The sequence below is a fragment of the Aptenodytes forsteri genome, unplaced genomic scaffold (genome assembly GCF_000699145.1).
Source record: "Aptenodytes forsteri isolate BGI_AS27 unplaced genomic scaffold, ASM69914v1 Scaffold46, whole genome shotgun sequence".
Lineage (NCBI taxonomy): Eukaryota > Metazoa > Chordata > Aves > Sphenisciformes > Spheniscidae > Aptenodytes > Aptenodytes forsteri.
In genome coordinates this window covers 7,356,486-7,379,693 of record NW_008794774.1, presented here as the reverse complement: position 1 = coordinate 7,379,693, position 23,208 = coordinate 7,356,486, and the positions used below count along the sequence as shown (strand labels likewise).

Sequence of the window (23,208 nt, the reverse complement as noted above, 5' to 3'; positions counted from 1 at the left end):
GTGTTTAAGAGGCATTTGGACAATGCCCTCAATAATAGGTTTTAACTTTTGGCCAGCCCTGGAGTGGTCAGGCAGTTGGACCAGATGATCATTGTAGGTCCCTTCCAACTGAAATAGTCTATTCTATTCTATATATTCTTCAGTCCTTGGGAAGGCTGCTGTTAGGTCCCCTCCAAGTGGTGTCTTCTCCAGCCTAAACATGCCTAATTCTCTCAGGAAACAGCACGTGTTCCAGCCCTGTGGAACAGGGCCTAGCGGCCCTCCACTAAGCTTGCTCCAGTTTATCACTTCTTTTTTGTAGTGGGGGGCCCCAAAACTGGACACAAGTACTCCAGATACCATCTGGTAAGTGCCAAGGAAAAAGCGTAATAATATCCCTCAATCTACAGGCTATGCTCCTATTCCGGTGCCCATCTTTCAAGTCAGTTACTAAAAATCTGTGGAAGTTTAATTATTCTCATGGCTGTCTCATGAAGGCCTGGAAAAACACATCTCTCAGTGCAAGCACAAGCTAACAAGGATTAGATTAAGGGATAGTGTCACTGCAGCCTAAGTACCTTCATTGAGAACAGAAATTTCATACTGCAAGAAATGTCAAGCTAGCACACAAGAATCAGAGGTTGGTAACTGAAACTGGCAAATTCAGACTAAAAAAAAAGAGAATGTATTTTCACTGAGGAAGAATCAGTCACTGGAACAATTTATCAAGCTCAGAAGATAGTTGGGGGGTTTTTGTTGGGTTTTTTTGTTTGTTTGTTACACTGGGTTCTCCTTCTGCTCCTCAAACAATTCTTCTTCCAAAAAGGAAGAAAAACACACCAAGGTGTGTTTCTATTAAGGCAAATAAATAATTGGGAGACATAGGGACTTTCAGAAAGCTGGCTGATGTGATGGACTACTTGAAGCATGTTCAGAAAACAGATACTAACTAAGATCACAAAGTATGCATATATTACAGGTCTGGCCTTCATATTTAGGGCTCGAAGCCTGGTACTTCCCACATTCATCTCTCTAAAATTCATTAACTTACATACATGGTCTTCTTATGTCCACCTTCCTTGATTCTGTAAACGTTTCACTAAAGTTAGTCTTTTACAATATGTGTACGAAGACTAGAAAGGCTAAGGTTATTGCCTCATTGCAACTTTCCAAGATGACAGCATGCAAGAGGCAAAAGCTTGTTGCCTGTCTAGCGCTTGAACCCAGCAAGATCATAAACAGGATCATTTATCAGACAGCAAGCTAGAAATACTGTTCACATACCATGCCAGGACCTTGAAAGTGCATAGCCCTGTACAGACAAACAGAGTTCTAGCAGCTGTTTATTTCAATACCTTTGTTATATTTTAAGAATTAATTACCTTTCCTAATGAGAAGAATATGTCTCCAGTCATCTAAGTGCTGCTATGACACTGAAGTCAGTGGAACCTTCATAAAGTCAGCACGTGACACATCGAGTCTAAAATGAAAATGGCTTACTATCCAGAAAAAAAGCAAGCCTTTTATGACAGATTTTGTGTGTTCTGAAATGACTATAACTGCACTGAACTGGCTGATGAAAGAAATTAGCTAAGCTCCACAGTGAACAGTGATTAATAACAAAACACCAAAATGTGTAGCCCAAAAAAGGTTCCACTTGATAATGCTGTTAGCAGTAGTAAAAATGAGGTGTGTAGATGCAATTTCTCGTCAACACTAACTTAAGAATTGCTAGCACAGCACTGTAAAACACACATCTTTAAATGACATTACACTGCTACTACCCTAAATTATTGCCGGTGGGTTCAGGATAAAGCAAAATGCACAACCAGACACAGCAGCTATCCACCTGTAAATACATAAGTTGTCTAAGGAAACAAAGATAAAATTTATGTGAGGGGCAACAATAAAACAAAAATTATTTTTAACTTTTAGGTTATCTAAACCTTTTTGTTACATCTCTTGAACACAAGAGAACTCCAAGCTGATTTAGAGCACAAATTCAGTGACAGATTGCTTCTTCTTCATGAGGAAACAACATCTGCAGTCAATGTACTTTTCTGCGTATGCAGCTGTGACCCTGGCCCTTTCAGAAAGATGGAATAGCACTTTACACCATCAAATATGCATTTTTAAAGCATTTTTCTACCTGCTCTAAATTTTGATTTCAGAAAGCTGGCAGCTCTCCAGAATTTTAAGACAATAAAAACCATGCGTGGTAAATCATTAAGAATAATGTAAAATACTAGTTCATTACAAAAAAAAGTTAATAGCTTTCAGCAAAAATTTATAGCCAGAGTTCTGTATATGCATGTCATAACCCACTTGCACTGAGAATGCTGACAAGCACTCCTCAAAACCCCCTCTTCCCTGCCTTCCCACTCAATTCAGCTTGAGCTTAGGTTATTGGACAGCTATATTAATATGCACAGGAAACAGACAACTTTATGCCAGACGAGATAATAAATCCACTGGGAATGCTCAGTTCTAGTCCACAGTGAGACCAACTTGCAGACTACTTCTGCCTCTGCTACAGCTGGTCCTAACTTCATAATAAAAAGTGCAGATCATCCCATATGTGAATTTAAAAATCACATAACTTTTTTCACACATCCTGAAAAAACCCCCAGCATATTTGTTTTGGTATTTATCCACCACTGGAATACTAGTTTTTTAAAAAAAAAAAACCAAAAAAACAAACCAGTGGTACTTACACAGCTTATGGAAACAATTAAGAATCCCAAAATTCAGTGATACACGAGGCAGTTTTCTACCAACTTACTAGGGTAAAAGGAACATTTCACACTTTCTGTAGGAACAGAGGTAATCCCTTCTCTATTTTCCAAGGTTAATCTGCTTACAGAAAGTGGAGAATCCCAGCATTAGAACTACAGAGGCTTCCCCAGATGAAATCAGAAAACCTATGGGGTGGGTTGACCTTGGCAGGCTGCCAGGTACCCACCAAGCTGCTCTCCCACTCCCCCTCCTCAGTAGCATGGTGAGAAAATGAGATTAAAAACTTGTGCGTTGAGATAAAGGCAGTTTAATAAAGAAAAGCAAAGGCCATACATGAAAGCAAAAGAAAACAAAAAGATTTATTCTCTACTTCCCATCAGCAGGCTATGTCCAGCCACTTCCTGGGAAGTAGGGCTTCAGTATGTGTAACAGTTGCTTCAGAAGACAAACACCCTAATAATGAATGCCCCCTCCTCCCGGCTCCTTTCTGTTGGGTTTTATTGCTGAGCACGGCATCATATGGTATGAACTATCCCTTTGGTCAGTTTGGGTCAGCTGTCCTGCCTATGTCCCCTCCCAAAGTCTTGCCCACCCCCACCTTACTGGCCTTTGAAGGGGTGGGAGTGGGCTGGAGAGACAGCATGCTCAGTAGTAACCATAACACTGTTGTGTTATCAACACCATTCTAGCTGCAAATACAAAGCACAGCACTATGATGGCTGCTATGGGGAAAGCCAACTCCATCCAGACAAACCAAATACAACATAACCAGACAAAACCCCTAAAACTGCAAGACATTACTTTCTCCCATTTCTTTTCAGGAACTGTTCATGATATTACATCATCACAAGAAGCAGTATTATAAAAGTAATTCTATTGTCCAGAATTAACATTGGTCTAAACCAAATTTATTTATTACCTTGTAATACTGGTTTTAAAATGTCCCAAGGGAGATGACAATAGCAAACTACTTGAGAACATACTGGTGCTTTTTGATTCTTCACTGATGATTTCCACATGGAATACTTTTGCAGAGTTGACAGCATAATATATGAACACCATAATAGGAGGTTACTGTTGGTGAGTTATTGTATACATTCTTTTATTTCTTTCAGAAATCAAGTTTTAATGGCACTTGATAGAATGCAACTACAAAAATTGTTATGTAACAAGTCACTGAATAAAGACAGGCCTTTCTGTACACTAGAAACCAAAAGTCAGATCTCAAAATCACAGGGCCTTGACCTACTAGATATTCAAAACTAAGTCAAACAATCTGACATCTCTCTTCATTAAAGTTAACTGGAAGCAAAAGGAAAAACAAAAAACTTATTGGCTTAGTGTAAGTCTGCTGCTTATTTTCAGTTCTCTATTACTTTAAACTATTCTAAATGATCAAATCTTACCTTCCTTGTCTCTTACCAGTACCTACTGGGAAGAGGCTATTTCTTTATTCCAGCCACATCCTACTACCCTCTTTTTCACATGGAGCTTGAATTAAGTTGCTTTAACTTAGCCTCTTCTACCAGGAGACTTTAAATAAGATTATTTACTACTAAAGAGAAAGTTTCCAAAAAAGTTCTGTCTGACTACCCTTCATTACCTGCCTTTTCAATTAAAACTGTTCTATAAGAGTGTGGACTTTGTAGAAAGAACTGATATAGCTAGGAAAACAGAGGCACACAGGATTTCAGGAATGCAAGCGCATCCAGCACTCCAAAGTCTGTTTCACTTTTCTTCACTATTTCATTCTGCTTAAGTAAAGACATGATTCCTGTCTTCCAAATAGCACCTTTTGTATCCTTAAAGCATTATAGCTACAGCCTGCTACAATGATACCTCTTAACTGCATAAGAAGCAACTTGAAAAACGTTCATGACATCTACCAAGCTGAGACCTTCTCCAAAAAAGATTAGCAGCTGTTAATGTCAGCACTGAAGCATGGCTTCTCAAGAGCTGGATGAAATCACCAGGATGTCCCCTTAGGAAGGCTGCTATTGCATGAATAACAGCTTTATATGAGTGGCTCTGGATGCATCTTCAAAAGATTTATTTTTACATGGTAACGACTTTAACAGTAAAAGCATTCAGGTACCTTACTTTGATAACAAGAATAGAGCAGGAAAAACAAGTGAGAGGGAAGTGGTCCACAGTCTTAAAATAAAAGACTTATTAAAAGGACTATTAGCAATCATCCAGCTACTGTATTTGAACAAATCCCAGTATTTATTTGTTCTTTCTTGCACACAGCCTTCATGTTGCCATTGCCCCTTTTGAGCTTATGGTGGCAATCTTATCCCTGTACTACAGAACTCCTTAAAACTTTCAACCAAAAAAAAAAAAAAAAATCACAGAATCAGAGAATCATTTAGGTTGGAAGGGACCTTCTCAAATCATCTAGTCCAACCCATGTGCTCAAGCAGAGTCAGCTAGTGAAGGCTGCCCAGGATCACATGCAGTCAGGTTTTGATATCTCCAAAGATGGAGATGCCACCACCTCTGTGGGCAACCTGTGCCAGTGCTTGATTCCCTGCACAGTCAAAAAAAAAAAAAGACAGACTGAAAGCCAGTATCAACACAATCTGTGTTTTTTCTAGAAATCGGACAAAAAGTTATTACGGTATCTAAATAAAACCAATGTGAAACTAACCTGATTCCATACAGATTCCGAACAGCCTCATCTCCATCTTTTCCCAGTTGAATAGCTTGAATTTGTAGTAATTTCCAAATAGTTTTTACTAAACCATGCACATTCCTGTTGACAAAAAGAAATACATTACTGTCACGTATGTAGTTACATTAGTTTATTCCTCCATAAGAGGAGGAACCCAGGAACAAAACTGACACTCAGGAAGCCCCGAGTTCTCCTTAATATCCTCCTCGCATCTACCTACACAATTTTGGGCAAGTTGTGCATCCACGTTTCTTTGTTTTCTTTTTCACATAATGAGCAAAACAGCAGAGAGAATAATTAATGCATCAATTAAAACTTTTGATGGTTTGCTTCTACCACATCTTACAAGTACATTTGCTGTCCTCAGTTTAACTGAAGCTGGTGCTTTTAATATGTTAAAAATGGAAAATTAGCTCTTCTCCGAATGCAAGTATATAGGTAAACATCCAGCATGGTACACAAATTTCAACCATGCCACCGTTTAGCAAGAGAAATCACATTGTCAGAAAAGACATTTGAGACATCTAGTTTGTGCTGACTTTTGATCTCAGGAGCCAAGTACTACATAAAATAGATACATACAGCTATTTTATCTCCCTCCTCCTATGTTGTTTAATTTACCATTCAGGAAAATTCAAGAAACAACAGTATTTCTGGAATTTCCCATATTCTCCCAGAGAGACACTAATGAAATTAACAAAGTCCACCACAAGGGGGGAAAAAAGCTCTGTGACCATGCAGTAAAGAGCTCAAGAAGTCTAGAGCTTATTACTACTTGGCTGATCTTACAAGGACAACTTTCAATTATGAAAAGGAGAGCAAAATTTTAAATGCTTTCCACACCTTTCCAACCAGACCATGCCAGATCTAACACAATCCCTTCTCAAGAAAATAGACTGGATTTGATAATGAAACACTCTTTCACAAGGTGAAAGTGTAGAAGCAGAGGAAAAAAAAAAGTCATGGTTGATTCTTCGACTTTTCATCTAGAACATGCTATACAATTGCATCATCATCCCCTAAAAATCTATTAGATAGTTTACTACTCATGTTAATAAACCATAATTACTCCTCACTTTATTCACATAATGAACAGGAAGAGCTAACACAACATATAATTATAAGAGATTGTCACCCGACAAAAAGTTACTTCTATCACACAGGGCAAAATAAGGGAGGAAAAAGAGAATTGGGTGCTGGGTTTGGGGTTTTTTTGGTTTTTCTTTTTTTACTGTTCCCCTTTCTTTCTTTCCTAGCAGGAAAAAAAATCTGAGAAATCTATTTTATCTGTAATTCCACTTCTCCATCAGTGAATAGAAAACTGCAGGAACTCCTCACAGATGGTGAGCTGGAAACAAGAAATTATGCAGAATTTAGGTAACCCTCTCATAGGACAAACCAACCATCATCCTCATTTAACACATGAACAAACTGAGATACAGTAATATTAACTGTTTGGCATAGAGTGCAGTATGCTCCCCAAATGTCTTCCTAAATTATGAACAGATATACATACATTTAGACTTTTAAGCTATATCAAAAAGTCTGAACAAATTTAAGCAATTTCTATCAAAGAACAGGGAGACTTCACATGAACACTGTCAAAAGACAGGCATTTACACACACAGGCTGGACCAACATCAACACAACAATGTGTGGTAACAACATGTAATCACAAAGAAATATCATGACTTGATATTTACTGAAGATTCAAAAATTGCAAAGGCAAAGATCATATGATTATAGAATCATAACCTAAAAAACCCTCACATCATTCGCAAAAGAAAATGGCAACACACAGACAAATGCCACTTTTAACTGCCAGACCTTTACTATGCTTATCACTACCTGCTGACAAACTCTTTTCCATAAGCTGGTATGGCATACCAGGGAACATCCAGATATTCCCACAGTGGATCTCCCCACCACTAAATGCTTAGCTTCATATTCCAGGTATAGGCAAAGTAGTATACTCTCTCTTCTGTGCCTTTCATACTTTTGCCAACAGTGCTGGAAAACACTGACCCAGATCAAAACTGACAGAATATGCTTCTGTTTTCTTTCTTTCTTCCAAAAACAGACCAGCTATAAGATATGCCTGTAATCTTTAAAATGACTGGCTGTCATGACACCTGGCTCTCAAAACATTGAAATCTGACTATACAAGAAAACATGAGGTTTGACAGAACTCTGCTGCAAAGCAACCAACAGGAAGGTGTGTAGCAGGCTTCCAAATCCCAGTGCAGTCAACCTAACACACAGAGGAGGAAGGAGCCTTTTGGATAGGTATGGAGGGGGAGAGAGAAGAACCACCTTTTAGATACTTCATTGCTAGAAAGAGTCAGTTGAAGCTGGATAATATGCTAGCATATTTACCAGCCTCAACTGGGTAACTATGCATCGAGGAGAAAAACAAACCATAAAACAGCAAGAAAACAGGCTTCCCTGTTCTGAAACTCCTGTATTGCTGGTCCTAATTCCCAGGCAGGAGGTGGGGGTAGAATGGCTGCTTTAGGCTTTGCACTCAGCTCCTGAACACAAGCAGCAAAATGGCATGACATATTGCAAGGATTTCCCCACCTCCTACAGGCATGGATGCTCGGGTGATAAAAACATTCTGAAAACATACATACACACAGAAACGCTTCTGACAATTTCTTAAAGATTACAATAATCCATTGTTTCACAGGTTTTTAAATAGACTGACTTTATTTATGCTCATTCATTATTGAATACAGGCCATAGAGTTTTCCCACCATCTTCTACACAGAAAGCTGGAGACCAATGTTAAAAATGTGTAAAAATGTGCATGTATATATTTACACATGTGTACATATTTTGTATATATGCATACACACACAAACACACATAAATATGATGCTCCATGAAGTTTAAACTCTTGGGACATCAGTGAAAACTGAACACTGGGTATAAGAGACAGTTACGATACAATGATGCACCGGAGAGGTAAGAATAGATTCCCATTTGTATAATGAGCAGATAGTGTGAACCATGTAACAAGTCAACTCAGATAAGCACTGGATGTTCACCTCTGACAACACAAAATGTCTTTCCTAGCATGCAGAATTTGATACACCTGACAAAGTAAAACCCACCAGGTGCACTAAGCCCCTGCTAAATTCATCATAACAGAAGGAACAGAAGCAAGAACACAACATGAGCAGTCTTTGCCAATAAAACATTCACCTAACTCCATTCAGCACTGAAAGGTGCTCAGCAGTTGCAAGTGCCTTTCTGCTGGCTGCCACTAGCTGCTAATTTCATATTCACTTTATTTTAGAGACACTGTGCACAAAGCAGTGCAAAGCCACAGAGCAAACCTGGATGAAAATTTGGCAGGGAGCACAATGACGAACAGCAGGCTACAATTCTAAGAGTCAAGGGAAAAAAAAAAAGTATCAGCACTGAAATGAACCAGTCTGAAGTTTAGTTTAATCAGCTCCTGAGGCTACAGACATTGTAAACCCACAGACTTGTGTGGTTAGGCTATATAAACCCTGTTTTGCAATCCATAGTGGATGTGGTTTGAATTGTGGCAGCTTGTGGGGGAGGGGGGGATGTCAGGGAGAAGCTGCCAAAAATACGTAAAAGGTTCCCGAGTAATTTGCCAGCACTTACTATAGCAATCAGTCATGTGTGTCTGTTTCACACATGGAAAAAGCTAAGAATGGTGTAGAAATGAGGTAGATCCAAGCCCTTTCAATTTGTAACTCTGATTTTGTTTTTAAGGTTAACTCAATCCTAAATATCCCATTTTACACTTTTTATTTTCTGAAGTACGAATTTGTATTAACATTTCATTTCCTTATAAACTGCTGATACTGTAACAAACCCTTAGCTGAACAGGCATTTCACATTTCTTAGTCAGCAAGCCACAGCTAGTGAAACTTCCCCTCCACCTTACCCCCACAGGACTCAGGTTCTCATAGTCTAAGCACAGGTGCTTTTACTACTTTATTAACAATGCAGATTATTCCCTTAACCCCAAACTGAACTAGTAAAATTTTGTCATTTGGAGGACAGTGGTTTGCAGAAATTATTCATATTATAAAAATATATTTACAAAACGTTTCCTAGGGATCCATAACCACTTATTGTAAACTCAGCATAGAATCAGCATCATCATAGCAAGATCCTAGCTGCAAACAAGCAAGTCACAAGGAGAGAAACAGTCTTTTTTAAAATATCTGATTTCTTAAGCATTTCACTAGTTTACTCAAACCTAAACTCACCTTTGGCCATGAAAAACCTCAGCCTAAAACTGATTATGTGAAGGTCAGAAGGGGTAAAAAACATGTCTTGAATAGTGTGGTTCTTGCAACCTCTATGCTGAGCCCACCAGCATAATACATCACAGGTGTAGCACCAATTAGCTGGCTTGGCTAAAAACAACTCTAGCATTCTCTAGGAAGGGAATGAGAAAGCTTAGTGCAGAAATCCAGTTAGCTGCCAAAAATCAGAAGAGAAAAAGATAGCCAAGGAACTTTACAAGGTTGGTAGATTTGAACGGAAATATCTTCCCAATCATCATTTGACTTCCCATTTATAAATTTTATGCACAGTCTTTTTCCCCCCACAACTGTATTCTCTTAGTATGTTGCACAGGCAGTCTAGCTCAGAACACCATTGTGAGATGTAGGCATTATATTTGCAGAATTTTGTAAGAGGAGTAGCTGCAGAGTTAGGTAAAGTGATTTCTTCCTCAGCAGACAAGGAAACAAAACCCAGCATTCCTAATCCGCACCCACAGTCTTGTGGCAACTCTAATTGAGCAACTAGTTATTTGGACAAACTGATTAGGAAGTTATTTCCCTTCCTCATAATGGAAGTTGCTGCCATTTTCTTCCCCCTTCCCCATGATAGAGGCAACAAAACTAGGCAGGGCATTGATTTCTGAGGTTCCACAGTTCAAAGTTCAGAGCATTAGTCTGAACTGCTAACAATTTCAGCTTACATGCATAGGATACTCCACGAGTTCTTAAGTCAGAGACCCACAGTGTCACACTGCCAAGATGAAAGTAACAGCCTTCAGCAGACTGGCAGGGCAATGCCAGTCCTTAATGCCACAACTTATTTGAAGATACTGTAATTTACAGAACCTCTTCTCTTCCCCTGTATTTACAAGGGAAAAGCAATGTCTGATAACCAGCTGACAAAAGACACAAAATCAGGCAACCAAACACTACCTTGCTGAAGGAATCAGGTTGAGAGCTCCATGAAGAACATAGTCAAGCTCAGCATGTTTCTCTGCAACAAGCGCCACCAACCCCTCAGAGCAGGCTGTTCGCAAGGCAACATTCTCACTGCAGCACTTCTCCCAAAGCAAGTTCAGAGCAGGAGTCTAGTCAAAAGCATGAGACACAAGCAATGAGAAGGCTGACACTGATTTCTCTTCACTCATCTCAAACAGACTTTTAAATAAAAACCTGCTTGACAACTTCTCCTCAAGTCTTAGAGAGCATAAGAGAGGAAGCTGGGGTACAGATTCTATACCTAAGGCAGACCTTTCCCAGGACAGCTCCCACTTTCCTGCCCCCTACTGCCTATGCCCTCAGTACAGACAGGAGTCTCTGAGAAAAGGGTAAGGCAAACAGATTTTTCAGCTGTGCCTATGCAGGTAGGCTCTCATCAATTTCACTCTCATTAAAAAGATCAAGATGTAATTGGAGACAACTCAAACTGCTGTGTCAAGCTATGGCTACAGCAAGGTGTAGTGCAGACAGCTAGAGGCAGGCATACAAAGGGCTATCCAGAGGCAAGTCGTCTTTACTCACCATATGAAGTCCTCAGTTCTCTGCATTTGCTAGCAAGCACAAAGGTTTGGCAGTATCCATTAAAAATGCTGCTTGTTTTCATGCTAAATTTGCATTCACAGGTTAGTTTGCTGACTTTGTAGCTTCCAAATGGAGAAACAAGGAACATTTTTAAACAACTGAACACTGCAAAATGCTCTTGAATAAAAAGGGAGCCTGCAATGTCTAAGCAGCACAATCTTCTGCTTCTTAGCATTTTAGAAGGTGTTGCTGTATTTCAGTTTAATATTTTCATGGGATGGCAAATGGGAAGAGTCTGCTTGTAGCTCAAAACAGAATGTCATTTGGGAACATGATTACGATATTACGATCAGGACTGCTGGAGGAGCTTTTGTTAGAGAACGGACACACCTCCAATATTCCTTCACATCAAAACTCAGCACTTTGCAGGTTTGGGTTTTTTTTTTTTTTTTTTTTTTTTTTTTTAAGACTTCAGACTGGGAGGAAAAAATCCACAAATCATTTTCTGCTCATTTCTGTACAAGTCAGCTTTTGGGGAGGAAAAACGGAGGAGCAAGTCCTAACTAACACCCCTCCTATGTTTCTGTGACACTTGCAAATGCCAGCATTTCATATGCCTCTCAGTTAACAAGACAGACCTGCACTTAAGCGAGCCTGACTCAACTGAAAGGCAAAGTGTGCCTTTGCACCATGCTCTCTCAAAGAAATATAAGCTCCACTTAGCTAATATAAAATATAACACCAACACAGGTATGTGAAACGCCGTACTTTTTGAAATTTTTAAAGTGATGTAAAAGACTTTCCTACTTAAGTGACAGTGTCTCACCATATGGCACTTCACTTGCAGTAATGTAAATAAACTCAAATAAAACTCTCTTAAACTGAGCATAGCTAGATGTTGGTATTCTGCAGAATTAAGACTTCTGCCATTAAGACTTCTGATGGAAGTAGAACTGCTCTTCTGATCCCAGAGATTTACCGTTTCTACCTGTACGCCCAGACACATATGGCTAACTACCTCACTTAACTTCTAGGATTTATTAAAATTACACAATGGGAATGAGAAACCATAGAATAATGTAAGCACATATGGATGCAGAGGAGACAGAAGTGAAAGAATGACAGACCTGGTCAGACGCCTGCCTGATCTTCTCCGAAGAAATACTTTCTTTCAGTACTGCAGCAATCAGATGACCCACTGCCTGAAAGAGAAAAAAGAAATAAAACACACATGCAGATCAAGTGTTATTTTTCAATTCTCTATTAGGAAGAATTTACACTGCTGTTGCATACGATCATTTTATCGTGATCTGAAATACCAAACTTACTGGTATGGAAGCTGAAATATGTTTTAGGGCCAAAAATCTCCATAATGCTGGCATACTACTATTTACTGTTATCCTGAGGCAGAAGAGAAACAAGCCTCCATAGGGCTCCACATAGATCCAAGGGTCTCTTTGTACAGAACCTCTTATAAGATTAGAACGAGGTACATACTCAGGAATTGCAGATATTTTAATGCATCAACTGTAACAGACATTTACAGCTCCGCTGCTGTACAGATCTCAGTGTACTTAACAGCACTGGTAATTATTAAATCCTTCACTATATAGGGCAGCAGAAGCAAGAGAGGATGTGGAACACAGCAAATCTAAGCAACTTGCCCAAATTTTTGCATCACAAGTTTATAATTTGGGAATCTTACTCTTGTGAAAATGGAATGAGAAAATGGGACAAAGTCAGATATTCATCTCTGCAGCTATCCCATAGCAAGAACAACAACATGCTCCCCAGGCAGATTACATCTTTTTTAGTGCACTTACCAAGTGAATCTTCTATTATTTTTTCTTTTTCCTGTTTATAAAGAACTTCAGAAATTAATTCACACCCACACCACATCCTTAAAACACTTTCATTACACTGGAAAAGGGGCTTATCAATAGGAAGTGGCTTTTGCAGTGAGCTGTACAGGAAAGTCAAAACATAGATTAGCCCACTGCATTCCAATAACTAGATTCACCAGTGAAACTTTCTGACCTACAAAACTATGCTCAAGTTTCTCACTTCGCTGATCCTTGTCTGTGTAGGTTACATGCTCTGCAGAGCAGATGTCTTGGTTGGTCCCAGAAAGAGAAGACATCTGTCACGAAGTTGAATCCTGGCCTGATGATAGTTTGAAGATTACAGCACGCTTTTCAGGGGTCACAGAATGTAAGTGGAAACTAGCAAAGCAACCAAAGCACAGCACAAAATCAACCAAAGCACACCAGTAGCCCTTAGTGATGTGCAGCTGTAGTGATGAGCCAAGACATTTCAGCAATATTTGTACCATGTGGACATTCTGCACTGAAGAAAAATGAACTGGTTCAAAGATGTGAGTCCTACTCATTAAGGTTAGCAATGACGTGAACTCATCTGCAGTACAAGACACTTTGCTACACCTTAGATGAACTCTAGCTTTCAGGGACATGACTTCCTCTCCTAAATGCTAAGTTGATCACAAGGGGACTTCTGTGTCTCTCTTTCAAACTTAATTATTGTAAACTAATGTAGACTGAGCTGAACTGAAAAGGCAACAAAGACACCAGGTTGCACAGACTGCATTCACATCAACTTATTCCATCAAACAAATGGCTACATATTTAATCCTGAATTCAAAACAGGAAGAGGAAGAAAATGGGTAAGTTAGCAGTGATCTTAGAGCTGAAGAGATACATTTTTAATACTGAAATGAGAGTTGGCCAAAGCAAGGAAGGTGCATTATTTAAACGGAGCTTATTACTTTCTTCCTTCCTGTCTGTTAAAAATACTGTGCTAAACACTTTATGCACATGAGAAAGTTTTAGGTGAACATGATTAGGAGCCAATGCATGGATCTGAAAATAAAGGGTTTTGGTCTGCTGATCACAGTGGAGCTCTGTATACAGTTATTCTTTGATGACAGACAAGACTGCAGTAGTTCATCAGCTCTCATCACACAGGAAGAAAACAGATCAGTCCTAAAGACAGTTCTATAAAGTATTGTCAAGTATTTCAACCCCACACATGACATCTGGTAACTTCTGGTTTCTCTCAAGATCACAGGGTCACTAAAAACCATTTGGCCTCACTTAAACCTTCCAGACCTGGAAAGCTTCTGGTTTTCCTGCAGAGACTTTACAGTGATAAGCAATTATGTCCAATGTTTGGATTACACAGAGGGGGCAATTGACAATTCAATCCATTTACAGCTTTTAAAAAAATTACCTGTGACTGAATAACTGCATTAGGAAATTCAAACCGCTTCTTGATGTCATCCAACATTTTGGCTCTGTCATATGACACTAACTCTCACTCTGCAAGAGAGATTTAAAAAAATATACTTAGGACTGGGAAAGAAACCATGCTATTTGCCAGGAAAAAAATAGACAAGATTTATGTTGTACTTAACAGCAGATGTAAGCATTAAAGCATTTTCTTCCCCTCCTAAGCCTACCATATCACCTTGCTTGATGGGCTTAAACCCAAGAAATGTTGAATACTCATTGGTCTTGCACAAAGAATGGGTGATCAACGTTTCTTAAAGCTGGAGCAAATATACAGTTCCATATGGCACAGCATATGTGTACTCTGAAAACATTTATCTGGGAGAGCATTTTAAGTATATCTCATTGACTTGAAAATGGGACAGCTCAAGAGGACTGTTCACAGTTTCTAAAACATGATTTAAAATGCAAAATTCTCCACAAGTTTTTCAATTATTTCATGCAAGAACAGAAGTAAAACAAACAAAAGAACCACCTGTGAGACTGTAAATGGTAATTGTAGTTAGGGGCTGGAACACTTGATAAAAAAAAACTTCTCTAAGTTGGAATATGCAGGCACCCACAAGCACATGGGAACCTTAACTGGAGAGAAATCAGAACTCAGCTTACCTTGTTGCACACCAGTGAAACTGATAGCCAACTGCAAATATTCAAATATTTCAGTTTACTGTAAACACACCTCCAGTCACTGGGGATGGCTTCGTTAAAAAAAAATAAAAAACCTAGCACTTGCTGAAAACCTAAGTGTAATCCTTTGCAATAACCACTAAGAAAACATATACATGCACAATACTCCAATTTCAAGACATGCTGTCGGTGTGATGCATTCAGAATCTTGCCATTTATTTTCAAAAAGACCTAATTAAACCCTGGAAACATGCAAATGCAGCATGTGCCACAACAAATACCATTCACAGCAGGAAAACTCAAAATTAAGTTACCACCACAATGAATATAAATTCCTGGCAGTTAAAATATTCAGCAAAATATGTGAATTACATTTCTGAAAGATTAGGAGGGGGAAAAAAAAAATGTTAACCGCACTCAGAATTATGCCAATATGGGTTTGTTATGTTTTAGAATAGATTTAACTGCATTTTGAGACAATAGGTGTCCATATAATGAACACACATTAAACTAGAGTTGACATCTTGTTTTTTTTTTTAAAAAAGAAATATGATCACTACAGCAAACAATTCCAGACATACCTAGATCTGTTGAGCATGTCTAAACCCCAGTGGATCTAGATGCATTCAACCTATTTGTACATACCAACTGAGACAGAAAAAACAACCCCCTCCAGTTCTACCTAAGAAGCAGCAAAATGATGGAAGGTTCCTTCCTAGGTAGTTTTGACACAAACGCACTGGAATTATATGCTGTCTGCCACCAGGTAATTTTTATTATTCATATTAAAAGAAGAAACTACAGTAGAGGATCATGAGAAGCACAGTACACTTTCAACGGAAGCACAAATCAGTTATTCCAGACAGACCAGAAGTCTGTTGCCGCCCCCATCAGAAACAATTCCTCAATTTCAATCAATCTACACTAAACGTCTACAAGATATTTACAACACCTATATCAATGCAATTTAATGAACTGAAATACCATCTAAACAATTCTTCAGTCTTCGGCATTCACCCTCAGCAAAGGCACTTGCATACGCACGTGGAATGCCTGGAAATTTTACAGGATCACTGGATAATCAAAGCTGGCAGGGACCTAAGGATGCCTCTAGTTCAACCTCCTGTTCAAAGGAAGTTCAGCCATGGTGTCAGACCAGGTTGCTCAGGGCTTTGTCCCATCAGGGCTTGAAAACCTCCAAAATCAGAGAAGGCACCACCTTACTGAGCTGTACTGATTGATAAAAGTTTTCTCTTCATCACTAGCCCAAGCTTTTTTGCCACAGACTGCTCTGAAAAGCCTCGCTGTGTCTTCTTCACCCCTCTCCCATCAGTGCCAGGGCTGCTGTTGGGTACCCTCGAAGCTGTCCCTGCACCCAGCTGAACCAGCCCCAGTCCCACAGCCTCTCCTCGCAGGGCAAGGGAAGCAGCCCCACTGTCTCAATGGTCTCTCCTGAATTCATTCCTGCTGGTCAGTGCCTCTCCCTTACTGGGATCCAAAACTGGACATGTCGATATGAAGTCTAATGAGTGCTGAGCAGAGGGGGATAAATCCCACCCTAACCTGGCTTCCCAGGCTATGCCCTGCTAACACTGCCTGGGGCACTGCCTGCCAGGGCCCATGGCCATCTCCGCATAACTGCTCCATAGCCAGCCCATCCCCAGCCTGTACTGTAAGGGCTGAGGCAAGACAAGGCATTTGTCACTGTTGACATTCCTGAGGTTCCCATCAGCCTGTTCCTCTAATCTGTCCAGAGGGCAGCTCTGCCAGTGGGCAAACATCCTACCTTTGACACAAGAACACTGTGGGATACAGCTGAGGCCTTGCTCAAGTTGACGTAAATGACATCTACCACTCTCCCCTTGTCTACAAATCCAGTTATTTTATCCTTTAGTAAAGGCAATCAGGTGGGTCAGGCATAATTTTTCCGTGGTAAATCCATACCCATGTTTACTTTTCCCAATAAGAATCACTGAATCAGAGTTTAGATTGGAACAAAGATCTCCAGAGGTCATCTAGCCCAATTCCCTCATCAGAACTGGTCTGATAAGATCAGCTTGCTCTATCCCAAGTTCACACATATCCTGAAAACCTCCAAGGATATAGTCTCCCTGGGCAAGTTGTTCCAATACTCAACAACCCTCATGGTAAAAAAAACCCAACCCACAACTTTTTCCTAATACCTAACAGGAATTTTGGTTTGTATATAATGTAATTTTTGTTTGTATATAGTCAGCTTGTGCCTGTTGCGTCTCATCCTATTGCTGTGCACCTCTTGAGAATAGTCTGGTTCCATCTTTTCTGCATCCTCCCACCAGGTAGTTGCAAACGGCAATAATGTCTCTCCTTTGCCTTCCCCTCTTCAAGCTGAACAGGCACTGCTCTCAGCCTCCCCTTGTACATTTTGTGCTCCAGACCCCTGACCATCTTGATGGCCCCTGCTGGACTTGCTCCAGTGTCCTTCTTGTACTGGGGAGCCCAAATTCTGGATGTAGCACTCCAGACGCTACCTCACAAGTGCCACACAGAGGGGAACAATCATGGTCATGGATGTCACATTCTTACTAATACAGCCCAAGATGCAGCTGGCCTTCCTTGCTGCCACACTGCACTGCTGACTCAGGTTCATCTTGGTGTCTACCAGGACCCCCCGTCAGGGCCTTTTCTGTAGACCTGCTTCCTAGATAGTCAGCCCCTGCCTGTATTGGTGCATGGGATTATTTCATTCCAGATGCAAGACCTTGCATTGCTCCATGTTGAATTGCAAGAAGTTCCCATCAGACCATTTCTCCAGACTGTCTAGGTCCACCTGAAGAGCACCCTACTTACCAGTGCTTTGAATGCTCTCTGCAACTTGGGGTCAGCCACAAATTTGCTGAGTGCACTCCATCTCATCATCCAAGTCATTAATGAAGGCACTATGCAGTGTTGCGCCCACTACTGATGCCTGCTGGACACCATTACTTGCCAGTCTGATAGACTTTGCACCACTGATCACCACCCCTTGAGCCCAACCATCCAGCCAGTTTTCCACTGACTATACTGTCCACTTATCCAGGCCATATTTCACCAGTTTGGTGATAGGGAGACAATGGAAGACTGTATCGAAGGTCTTGGTAAAGTATACAACATCCACTGCCCTCCTCTTGTTCACAGCACAAGTAACCTCATTATAGAAAGCAATGAGGTTCGTCAGGCACGCATGACTTGCTCTTGGTAAATCCACACTGACTGCTAGTCACATCCTGTTCTTCTTGCATTTAAAAATGGCTTCTACAATGATGTGTTCCCCAACCTTCCCAGGGGCTGAAGTGATACTGACTGGCTTGTAGTCGACTGGATCCTCCTCCTTCTCACGCCCAGAAATGTGCTCCAAGAGGATGCACTCCATGATCTTCCCACAGACTGAAGTAAGGTTGACATGCTTGTTGTACTCCACACTGACCTTTTTGCATTTTTCGAAAATGGGTCAATGTTTGCCTTTCTGCAGTCATTGCAGATCTCCATGACCTTATGAAGATTAACAGAGAGCAACCTCACAAGGGCATTGGCCAGCTCTCTTAGCACCATGAAAATGTCCTACTTCTTTGTTCAACATTTTACAATTAATGTAACAGTAGAAGCTCCTCTTGTTGCCATTGACATCCCTTGCAAATTTCAATTTGCACTGAGCTTCAGCTTTTCTAACACCATCTCTGTATGCCCAAGCAATGTTTCTAAAGTGCCCCTCTGTAGACTGTTCCTACTTCTGCCTCCTGTATGCTGCCAATTTTGCACCGGAGCACACTGTTTAGTCTCCCAATACATCTAGTTGGTTTCCTGAGTATTGGGGTGGTCTTTTCTTGCACCTTATGCTGTGCTTGTAGCTCTGCCAGCTTTCCTGAGCTCCTTCATCCTTCAAAGTTACCTCTCATAGGGTCCTACCAAAATGTCCCCTGAATAAGTCAAAATCTGCTCTCCTGAAGTTCAGGGTCTGTACTCTGCTACTGGCCTTCTTCATCCCACTCTTTCTGGGCTTTAGCCATTTACAACCAAAGGTACCACAAGGAAATAAAATCTCACTGTAGAAAGAGGGAGAAAGCTGCATCCTCAGTTGAACAGACACTTGCATAGTTTCTGATCTGAACTTTAGAATTGCGAACCAAATGAATCAAAAATAAAGATGCCACCCTGCACACTGCTGCAAAGCTTAGATGGCAATGCAATTGCAAAACATTGCAAAAAATGCAGGAATCCGCTGCATCCAACTCTAATGGCATTTTATGAAGAGCACATTAAAAACACATAGTATCGGAAACCTGACAAACTAGAAGTCCAACACCATCACCCTTAAATACAAAAAAGAACTTCAAGCATCAAAATGACATCATCATTCAACAAAGCACTTCTGTCCATACTAAAGGAGTCTGCTGAGTGGGCATGGATTTGCCTACATGCTTAATACTAAGCAAGAAGGGTTCTCTTTCTTTAGAAATTACATAAAAGAATTAGAAGCTATAAGATATAGGCAGGCTAAAACATTTAATGCTCAAGTATTGTGAAGAGAAAGAAAGATAATAAAGCTTACTTTTATACATTGTTTTATTATCTATTTCCCACACGGATTTTGCACAGGTACAAAGAGCAGAAAGTTTTTTACCTCAAATACATACTTAATAGAATATCTCTTCTTAACTAGGCTGCTGATTGCTATTATTTCACACTAGTAAAATACAAACATTAAATGCTATTTTATAGGTCTCCTAATCTATGCATATGATTTCATAGTTATTCTTCTGTGCAAAAATAAGTCTTTTTTCTCACTATACATTATTCAGAACACTTACTTTCTCTCTGCTGACTCTGCACCCCCAAAGAAACAGATCATGGAAGACGATTACTGGCAGTGTTGTCAGAGTACCATTAACATTTCATCCTTCTGAGAAGAGGCAAAAAGTTCACAGACAACATTTAGCAAATTTAAAAATCATCAAAAGAAAAACTTTAAGGAAGTAGTACCTAGTCCAAGGGTAGTGGCTACTGTTCTTTGAAAGCTTTGAAGAGATACGCTTTCACTTAACATTCATGTTGGCATCTGGAGGTCAAGCGAACTTAGCCATTCAAGATTTCAATCAGAAAATGGTTAGGAATTGCTAAATGCATTCTTGAGCTGGGTACACGTCCCCATGATGCAATTTGTTCATTTATATCCCACTTCTCAAAGCATCATTTCCAGCCTTCCCAATAGCAAATAACCTCCATGGAAACATCATACAATCATTTGTGCACTCTGAGAGTGATGATATAATGAGACAAAGACAGTAAGAAGAACATGTTTAAGAGAAGAACAGCTGCTGTTGGTAGTAACTGCAGAGCCAAAAGATAGTCAAAATAATTGCAGAAAATTCCCAGTATTATTTATAAAATGGAACCTCACCACTAGCTAAATCTGGAGTTAGTAAAAAAAAAAAAACACCAAACCCTTTTCTTAACCCAGCGTCTTGCTTTTTGGCACTGAAGACATGAAAGCTATCCAGGTTAGGTCAAAACTTAGACACTGTGAAAAGAAAGAAATAAAACAAAAAGGTGAGGGCTTTTTCCCCTTCTTCAATTTAGGTAGCTACTTTAATTTGGAGACCACTTTCTATTGATTAAAGAAAAAAAATCTGAACAACTGTTTTGTCACCTTTAGGAACCATGGTTACTGCCCACTCTTGTCAGTATGCCAAGCCCCTTCTATAAATAGGTATAAGCATCAGCATTTCTTGCAGCCCCTTTCTCTCCTTCCCAGGAATGGCACAATTTCCACACAATAATCCCAAGAATTGGAAAAGCAACATCAGAATACTGTTTCCTATTTTTGACTGCCTTTTACCACAAACACAAGGAGGGCCAGGCTCATGAGAGCTGGCGAGGGTCTCTACAGCCTATCAACAACAGCCTTGAAAACTACTGACAAGCTTTACCGCAGCTTACAACATTTAGGACAGCATTCTGTCTCAAAAAACCACTTAGCAGAATCTTCTTTAACTTTAACAAACTTAGAGCATTGTGTAATTTATTTCCATGTTGCAGCTGACAGAGATACTAGTGTTATACAAAATACAACCCTGGCAAAGAAAACAGCGTCACCCTGAAACAAATCCATCCATATCCAAAATAAGGTTCAGGCAAGCAGTTCTTTCTCATTTCCCTGCCTCCAGAAATGAAAAACAATACAGGACTACTAGGAAAGGGAATAATTATCTTGCAGATTCTTACAGTAGTCCTCTCCTAACATACTGCAAAGGACCCTGCCAAAATAGGGTCCCAGCAGGCATACACTGGCTACTAAAAATCCCCAAACTTATCCCATGTACGTCAGCAGCCTACCTTGTTAAGCTCTAACTAATTACATCTCACTTCTCCTACCACCTTTTTTTGTTTGTCTTAAGCTCCATTTTTCCTATTCTCATTGCTGAAGAGGCACTCTACACCATCAACCACACAGAAAAAAACCACCCACCCCAAACAAACCCCCAACACACACGAAAGATAAAGAAAAAAAAGACAAGGTATAAGAAAGGGACCTTTGCTTGTTTTCCCAACATAATCAGTGTGAATGGTAATCTGTGGTGGGTTGACCCTGGCTAGATGCCAGGTGCCCACCAAGCCGCTCTATCACTCTCCCTCCTCAGCTGGACAGGGCAGGGAAATTATAACAAAAGGCTTTTGGGTCAAGATAAGGACAGGGAGAGATGACTCACCAATTACCGTCACGGGCAAAACAGACTCAATTCAGGGACATTAATTTAATTTATTACCAATTAAATCAGAGTGGAATAATGAGAAATATGAACAAATCTAAAAACACATTCCCCGCAACTCTCCCTTCCTCTTGGGGTCAACTTCACTCACTCCCAATTTCTCTACCTCTCTACAGGGAATGAGAGTTGCAGTTATGCTCTTCCCCTGCTCCAACATGGGGTCCCTCCTACAGGAGACAGTCCTTCACGAACTTCTCCAACGTGGGTCCTTCCCACAGGCTCCAGTTGTTCACAAACTGCTCCAGCGTGGGTCCTTTCGACAGGGTGCAGTCCTTCAAGAACAGACTGCTCCAGCATGGGTCCTCCACGGGGTCACAAGTCCTGCCAGAAAATCTGCTCCAGCATGGGCTCCTCTCTCCACAGGATCACAGGTGCTGCCAGGAGACTGCTCCAGCATGGGCTGCTCTCCACAGGGTCACAGCTTCCTTAGGGCACATCCAGCTGCTCTGGCATGGAATCCTCCATGGGTTGCAGGTGGATATCTGCTCCACTGTGGACCTCCACAGGCTGCAGGGGGACAACCTGCTTCACCATGGTCTTCACCACAGGCTGCTGGGGAATCTCTGCTCCAGTGCCTGGAGCACCTCCTCCCCCACTGACCTTGGTGTCTGCAGGGCTGTTTCTTTCACATATTATCACTCCTCTCTGCCAGGTGCTGTTGCACAGCAGTTTTTACTGTTTCTTAAATACATTATCACAGAGGTACTACCACCATCACTGACTGGCTCAGCCTTGGCCAGCAGCGGGTCCATCTTGGAGCCAGCTAGCACTGGCCCCATCCGACATAGGAGAAGTTTCTGGCATCTTCTCACAGAAGCCACGCCTGTAGCCCCCATACTACCAAAACCTTGCCACGCAAACCCAAGACAGCATCCTAATGTTAAGACAGACAAGCATTGCTAATACAACTGAACCAGAGAGGGATTGTCATGGCACTACACCTTCAGATCTGGTCCATACCACTTTACCAAAACTAATTACGACATGGTAAGCCAAGCTGAATAACAGAAAATGATCGCTGGGAGCACTGAGATCACATTTTCTGTATTTATTGTCTTTTGTTCATTCTTAAGGACTCTTGATTCAAACCGGTGTTCCTACCAAACCAGCGGAGTGAGAATACCCGCAAACACTCCCATCGCTTGTGTGTCACGTGCAGCACTTCACAACTCCTCAAAATAACCAGGTTTAAATAAAAAAAACCCAAAAACAAAAAACACAACTGAGTAACGGCAGCAGTCGTCGTTATTTCGCTGCTGGCCTGACGTCGTGCCGGTGCCCCCGCCGCGGTGACATCCCCCGCAGGC

General features: G+C 40.6%; 1 protein-coding gene across 1 annotated transcript in view; it reads right to left on the bottom strand.

The window, feature by feature from the left end:
• The window catches only part of FOCAD (focadhesin), a 121,917-nt gene extending 106,850 nt beyond the window's left edge, over nt 1-15,067 (bottom strand). The window contains exons 1-5 of the mRNA XM_009274297.2: nt 14,965-15,067; nt 14,431-14,519; nt 12,312-12,386; nt 10,597-10,751; nt 5,366-5,470 (exon numbers count right to left, since the gene is read on the bottom strand). Of these exons, the coding sequence (XP_009272572.1) occupies nt 5,366-5,470; nt 10,597-10,751; nt 12,312-12,386; nt 14,431-14,487 (392 nt within the window). The 5' untranslated portion in view covers nt 14,488-14,519; nt 14,965-15,067. The remainder of the gene's footprint in view (nt 1-5,365; nt 5,471-10,596; nt 10,752-12,311; nt 12,387-14,430; nt 14,520-14,964) is intronic.
• Nucleotides 15,068-23,208: the final 8,141 nt, after the last annotated feature.